The sequence below is a fragment of the Eucalyptus grandis genome, chromosome 3, assembly GCF_016545825.1.
Source record: "Eucalyptus grandis isolate ANBG69807.140 chromosome 3, ASM1654582v1, whole genome shotgun sequence".
Lineage (NCBI taxonomy): Eukaryota > Viridiplantae > Streptophyta > Magnoliopsida > Myrtales > Myrtaceae > Eucalyptus > Eucalyptus grandis.
Genome location: NC_052614.1, coordinates 67,385,288 through 67,392,766, shown reverse-complemented (window position 1 = coordinate 67,392,766; position 7,479 = coordinate 67,385,288). Strand labels below are relative to the sequence as shown.

The window sequence follows — 7,479 nt, the reverse complement described above, 5'->3', positions numbered from 1 at the left end:
CAAATGTTCCTCGAGTGACTTCATATATGTTTCGACTTATTTCAATAGAGCATGGAAGATAATACGACCCGTGATGACATGCAATGAGTTCTATCCTTCTATCCTGTATTTCAATTGGCTAAAGGGTAATTAGCAGAGTTGTTTATATAAGCAATTAGGATAACAAAAAAAAGGCATTTCAATTGGACCTCTATAATGTAAGGAAGTATTGATATTCTCCCTGAGAAAATCCGAGCATATAGATGATAGTGATCCAATTATATAATAAGTCGTTGCAATTCTTTTAGTCCTATTTTGGATGGCTTGTCTTGATTGGATCGAGAAGGTGGACTTAATTTGCCAAAATGTCATTTATTTCAATACATTCGATGAATGGGGCAAAACATATGAAACATGTATAAGTATGGGAAACCAGAGTACTCACCTACAGAAAAAGAAAAGGCAACATAGGGGAAATCCAAACTATTCCATGACCAATCAAAATTACAAGTGAAAGGTATATCCACCCCAATCTCACTTTTCCCTAATGAACATCAACACGCTCGAATCCAGTTTCCCACGTGATTATTGACATTCCAATCCCTCATAAACTTAAGCCCGCATCAAACTTTCTCCTCCATGGATGACCCGTTGCCAATCTTTTCCTTCTGCATCGTAGGTTTAAGGTTTTGTGGCTTGCACCAAGCTGCACAGACAAGATACGCAACGAAATTTACTAGGCTCAGGAGCGTTAGCAATCCGTAGAAGCAATCGAGCCTCCCATAATTGATGTTATCGGCCAACCATCCTTGTCCAGCATCGGTGCCCGTTGCCTTCTTCACGATAGAGACCAGGAAGCTACTGACGAAGAAGCCTAGTGATAAAGTCGTCAGGAAGAGCCCAGTGCTCATGGTCTTCATGCCCTTGGGCGATTGAGTTATGAAGAAGTCAAGCTGGCCCGTGTATATGAAAGCCTCGCCGGAGCCTACCAAGAAGAATTGTGGGATCAGTAGGAACACGCTCACTGGCAGGGTGGTGGTAGTGCGGCCAACCGATACGGCGACTGACAGTCTCTTGCGCTCAGTTATTGCGGCAGCTGCCATTCCTAAAGTCGAAAGAACTAGTCCGATTGCAATTCTTTGTAGATTGGAGAAACCTGTATTGAGAAATGCTTAGCATTGACAGATTTAAACTTTTTGCATGTTAAACAAAGTTAATAACGTTTGCAAAAATGTTCCTATTCTGATGATCACCTCTCAATAATGCTACATGAACCAACATTACTAGAAGGGAACAGAAATATCACGTGTACCTATGACTCATGCAATTGCAATGTGTATGTGTATATACCTGGTTTTCCTTTCCATTTCTTCCAAAAAGGCATGATAAACCGGTCATAAACAGCAAGAGTGATCATAATAGCTGCCACGAAGAACACGGTGAGTGAGCCGGCTGGAATTTGAAAGGTCCCAATGGACCTTTCCATGGTCGAAGCTTGCTCCACCGAGAACGTGATCATCTGTGCGTATGTCGTCCAGAATATGATCGTCGTGGCCCAAACCGGAAGCAATCTTATCATCATCTTCACTTCCTCCACTCTTGTCAGCGAGCACAGCTTCCATGGATTTGGTGCGGAATTATGACCGTCTTTCATGAAGTCACCTTCAGCGACAATCGCTGCCTTGTCCAGGCACCTGTAATCGAGACAAAGATAAGGGGTTGGATATTTTGATATGATCATAAAAATAACATGATTCAATGGATGTAAGGTTGTTGTCTCAGCAACATCTCTCCTTTCTTTAGAAGGGGAAAGAGTAAAGCTTCGCATGCTTGATGTCAGGTATGCAAGATAAGAAAAATAGCTAAAGAGAGACAAACAACAACTGAGAGCATGAACACGTACTGAAATTGATCAGTGTGATGAATCCTAGAGCCTTCAGGACCATCCTCGTACAGGCACCCAACATCATACGGAACCTCCAAGCTCCTCTTCTTAATCGAAGCCGCCACAACTTGCATTATCTGCACAATGGGACTCCCCAAACACTTCTTGTACCTATACCTCCTCGTCCCCGACAAGAACACGAGGATCGCGATGAGCATCGCGACCGAGCACGCCCCGTAGGAAATGCTCCGGCCGACCTCGTCCTGCACGTACACGAGCACGGTGACGGCAGTCAGGGTTCCCATGCTGATGAAGAGGAAGAACCGGTTGAAGAAATAGGCCATCTGGGCCTTTTCCTTTTCGTCCTTGTCGTCGAACTGGTCCGTCCCAAAGCCCGAGACGCTCGACTTGAGGCCGCCGGTGCCAAGGGCCACAAGGTAGAGGGCCAAGTAGAGGATCCCCATCTGGAGCCCATCTGCCTGCTCGCATGGGCGGTCAGGTAGGCACGGAGGTGGGCGAAGCCGGGGGAGCTTTGCTGATAGAGCTAGCGTGGCCGTGCCCTGTAGATAATTTGTGTGGGTACCACAATAAAGGTTATCGATGACTTTAGGGAAAAAATTAAAAAAAAATAAGAGCCATCGAGAATATTGTAATTTCTGGGTATATAACTTGATGATAGTTATATTTAAAATAAAGGTTACCGATGACTTTAGGGAAAAAGTGAAAAAAAAAGATGAGAAAAGAACTATCAAGAAATATTGTAATTTCTGGGTATATAACTTGACGATAGTTATATTTAAAATAAAGGCAGGCTGAGAATCTTAGGGTTTGGAAGCAAGATAAATGCAATTAAATGTTTACAAATTCATAAGTATACTTGAGGGCTAGAGACCGGTTTATAAAACCAACTGATGATAAGGTGACATGCTGGATACTAATTGATTATTTGTATGTACCGACCTATTTAAGTGTCCATTCATAATTTATCGCATTGCTTTACAAACCAATTTTGAAAACCCGTTTGCTATCCATCCCTAAGATTTCACCCATTGACCTAAATTTGGAGTTAAATGTATGCTGTGGACCTACACTGAAGACGAATGAACCTGAACTGGGATAAAAGCAAGCTAGACAGATAGGCAATTGCGATGGTTGTGCATGTAAAAATCAAATTGAGACCTACCAAAGTTTGGATGAGGGTGAAGATGGCGATGGTCCTATATCGGCCAAGAAAGGAGTCAGCGAGGAAGCCGCCGAGCAAGCAGAGCAGGAAGGAGGTGCCCATGAAGTCGGTGACGATGTTGGCCGAGGTTGAGCTCGGCAAGTGCATGGTCCCGCCCAAATACGTCACTAGATTCACAGCTATTCCCATTGTTGACAGCCTCTCACATATCTCTATCCCTGTTATTCAATGATCTCAAATAAATTATACATCAAAATGATGACATCTTGATAAGTATGGGTATTGCACTCGTGATTTAAAGTGATAATCCTTATAAAAATACATTTGTTATATGGTTAAATTGTGTAATAATCATAAATATAATTGAAAGATAGATAGTTGATATACGGAATACTAAACTCTTGAATTAAAGTGATAATTATTATATTCCTAATAGTTATGACTTTTTGGAGTATTTTGGGAATTCTAATGATATCATCCTCTCATTGGATATGCTATAAATGTGGATATGTTCACCAGAAGTGTCAAAAATTGTGTACGGCACTTACTTTAGTGCTAAAAGTTTTTGCCAGCTTACTTAAGCGCCAAATAAAAAAAAAAAAAAAGATCACCTAAGTGCCAATGACAAGGAATTCCGACTAGATTGATTACGTGGCATTTGTAATTAAAATTATAATATGACTTGGCAAATTTTTTAAAAACTCTAGTCCACATGGCATTTCCACATGGCATGGTTGGCACTAAAAAGATCACTTATTAATGATTGGCACTAAGGTGATCACTTTAAATTAAATTTAGCATTTAAATGATCACTATTCACAGCTTTTAAATGACGTCATTTAGGGGTTATTTACTGACTAGGCATGTTGGTGAGCCACATAAGATTGAAAAATTAATAAAATATACCCACATCAGATTTTCAGCAACTCAAATCGGAGTTGACACTTAAGTGATCATTTAAAAAAAAAAAAGTAACACTTAAGTGATCCAAAAAGAATTTTTGGCACTAAAGTGAGCGTCATATACAACTTTTGATACTTCTAGTAAACTTATCCCCTATAAATGAAATCAAACAGTATATAAAGTATTGCCCTACATAAACCAAATAGCTTAATAGTTATTACGGTTCTGTTATCAATTATTGCAGTCTTATTCCACTAGGGGAACCAAATAAATTGTAAATTCATTCAGGGTTAGGGTAGTTCATAAATAATCTGCCTTCTATGCGTTATCCATCTTTCACTTGTTATGCACATCATACTCAACCAACATTTATAACCGAATGAAAGTAAAAATAAAAAATGAAACTTAGAAAATCTCGTTTTTATAGAAGGGAGAAACCTAGCCCAAGTTGAATGAAGAACGAGAAGAGCAAAAGAAAGGATAACTAATAGAATAAACTAATATGAGAATCACATGAAAATAAATATATAGGACATCTTAAAAAGCTGAAACAACAGGGAGGAATCAGAGATGAAATCCTGAAGCCACTCATGAATTATCGCACCAATATCAGCAGAATATCTGCAAATATCCAGTGAGCGTGATCTCATCCCTCCTACTCATAAAGGAAAACGACGCGGCTCAATCCTATACTACATCATCACTAAGAAAGTGTGTGTGGACTGGAACTTCGTATGCCATGTGACAAGTCCCACCGATTTTTCGTGCGCTGTGTCAAGGTGTGCGTGAATCGTCTCCAGTTCCTTGGATATATGCATTTTAGGGATGATACGTGCATACACGAGAATAAAAAGTGGGGAGTAAAAGGGCAGACCAAGAATGAGAGCAGCAGGAACCCAACCACCCGTTTTGGACCTGTCTGCAGGGAACCCTTTGTAGTCCACAGCATCCGAAATTGCCCAACTCATCTTCTCCTCCTGAAAAGTGTAACTGTTAAGGATTTCTATCGTTCTTTTCATAGTTGGATGACGAAAGTCTATGAGAATCAAGGAGGGATCGCTTCACCCACCATTGCAAAAAGTTGATAGGGCTAGAATGGACTGAAAGACACCAGAACAAGAGGAATTGGTTTTGGTTCTTGTCCTGTTTGCGCGCACTTTCACAAACATCCTCGGGAGCTTTGTCCTTTTATAGGCAAAGAGAGGATCGGACTCTCTCAGCACATGTTCACCCCCTTCCAAAAGGAAAAAAAGAAAAAGGATAGGTGGCCCTTCACTGAGGAATTGAGACAGATCATTGCTTGTCGCTCCTCATAAAGGTAGGGATTATATTAATCACGATCTCTTTTGAGGGGAAGCTTCTAGGGAGTAGGGATTAGCGGATTTGTAAACAACTTTTTTTAGGGTTTTTTGCAAGGCGATATTGGGTACAGCATTCAAAAGTGGGGAGATTTGCTTATTAATTTATTCATTACTTGAAAAAGGTGATGGCGATTGAGGAGGATGTATCTCAGAGATGGAGAAGAAACAAGGGGAATCTTGAACATGGAATTGTAACAGAGCTCCCATTCGTTTTCTATCTTTTTGCGGTGCGAGTTATGCTGAAGTTTTGGCCAAGGATGGAGATGGTGAACCACAGTCTGTACGTACTCTCTGGAGGGGGAGCTTTTGTAGTGGTTTTGTTACCCCACCAAAGGTGGCCGAGTCTGTGCGACTCTAAGCGGAGCTCGTTTTGTACCATAGAAATAGAAATGAGTTTTTTTGGAGAAAAATACTCCAAAAAAAAGTCATAAAATATATATACAGAACATAATTATATTTTAGTTTTTTTTTTCAATTCGTCCAATCGAATCTCAAATCTTCTCTTGCAACCAAGTCTTGGACTTTTGTTTAGTGGTGTTATTCTAGGCTAATACGTTTGTAATATTAGAATATCATGAGAGTTATTATTTGTCGTTATTTACTGAAATGACTTGATTGAGTTTTCTTGAAAATTTTCGAGGTCTGATTGTGCTCATTGAATGACTTTTATTGAATGATGTACATAGAATTTGGGACTTCTAGAGACATTTCTCGGTGATTCTTGATGACTAAAACCAGAAACGTGCATTTGTGTAGCCATATGCAATATAGGAAGGGAGGCTCTCTCCCTTTCTCCACATGGAAGTACTTATCAAGGGTTTCATCAGCCCACGGGTCCGATCCGGTTTTTACTGAACAACTGGAGTGGTCAAGAATTGGTCAAATCCGACGTTGACCCAGTTCAATTAGAGCTAAACCCGATGGACCGGTCAATTGAACCGAAGTTGACTGTATCGTTGACCCTTCATTAGCTTTGAAGAAGCTAGAACGTTTCAGAGATCGGCCCCCATTTACAAAAGCGGATCGAGGACAAAAGGATCGTACGATGAATTTCCTATTTTTGTGGCCATATTAAATGCGTCAATCAATTATAGCTATAGTCCCAGGAACCTAGTAGGGGATGTGAGAACTGTAACTTGTAATGGAGAGTGAGCCAGGGAAAATTACCTAAATATATATTTTTATATGAACTTGATCAAGGTCGGCATAGAGAATAAAATGGGTGGTATATATTAGATGAACAAGATTAATAAAATTGCAAGCCACTCAAATTGGCTCAGTGTCTTTCATAATGTCACTCTCACATGACTATCTCCTCTTCTTTGGTAGAAACTTTAACGGGCCATTGATTCAATATTACTCATGATTGCACAATTCCTAAATCAATGTTACTATCTTCGTATCCATCGTCCACTTTCACAAATTTCTCCCAAGCCCTCTCCATCAACTTTGAAGATTCTTCTTTCCCTCGTACTAATTAATTGTTAATGCCGACGGTATTGGAATTGCCGATTCAACGTATCTACATAATGCCATGTATCCCACGGCTTTACCTTCTCCTTATCAAGTGAGATTTGTATGCAAGCCCCGTTCCATCTTAGTGAAAACCATCTTTGAAAAAGTCAAAGCGTCATAATCACAACATTCGTCAAATCACCATTCAAATCTTCATCATTTGCATATCAAACCAGTAAATCCTAAGATTGGTGATCAAGGTATTGAATTATTTAGCCATTCATCAAATCGTTCGCCACACGACTAAAGATACGAGCGGTGTAGAATTCACTTAGTCGTCTAATCAACAATCAAGTCATAAACCAATTGGACAAAGAATACGCAAATCATCTTACATTCAATCCTTGGACACAAAAATCATCATTAATCATGGGATCCATATCTTTGAATGATTGAGATGAAGTGTGCTCACATGCTCCGAAGACGTACAAGAATTTTTCCTCTCTATTGCTCCTCCAAATATACTATGGACTTGGGTTAATGAGTGTCGTGATGAAGTTAAGCTTATTATTATTTCTTTTTGTATCAAATACTATTGCACAAACTCAGGGAAGGCGCTAGGTGTATTAAGTGTGACTTAGGGGTGGTGGGTCCTCCTGCTTGAGTGTCACCTGGGGGTTTACGGCGCGGCTGTCGGCTGCAAGCCAGTTCCT

The 7,479-nt window shown here is 40.1% G+C and overlaps 1 protein-coding gene across 1 annotated transcript; it reads right to left on the bottom strand.

The window, feature by feature from the left end:
* Window positions 1-326: 326 nt before the first annotated feature.
* On the bottom strand, window positions 327-5,181 carry LOC104438532 (protein NRT1/ PTR FAMILY 6.2). The gene is made up of 6 exons (XM_010051695.3): window positions 5,020-5,181; window positions 4,825-4,927; window positions 3,048-3,265; window positions 1,883-2,424; window positions 1,330-1,673; window positions 327-1,135 (listed from the first exon to the last, which is right to left on the bottom strand). The coding sequence occupies exons 1-6, from the start codon at window positions 5,020-5,022 to the stop codon at window positions 603-605; spliced, it is 1,743 nt and encodes a 580-aa protein (XP_010049997.2). The 5' UTR covers window positions 5,023-5,181; the 3' UTR covers window positions 327-602.
* Between the last annotated feature and the right edge of the window lie 2,298 nt (window positions 5,182-7,479).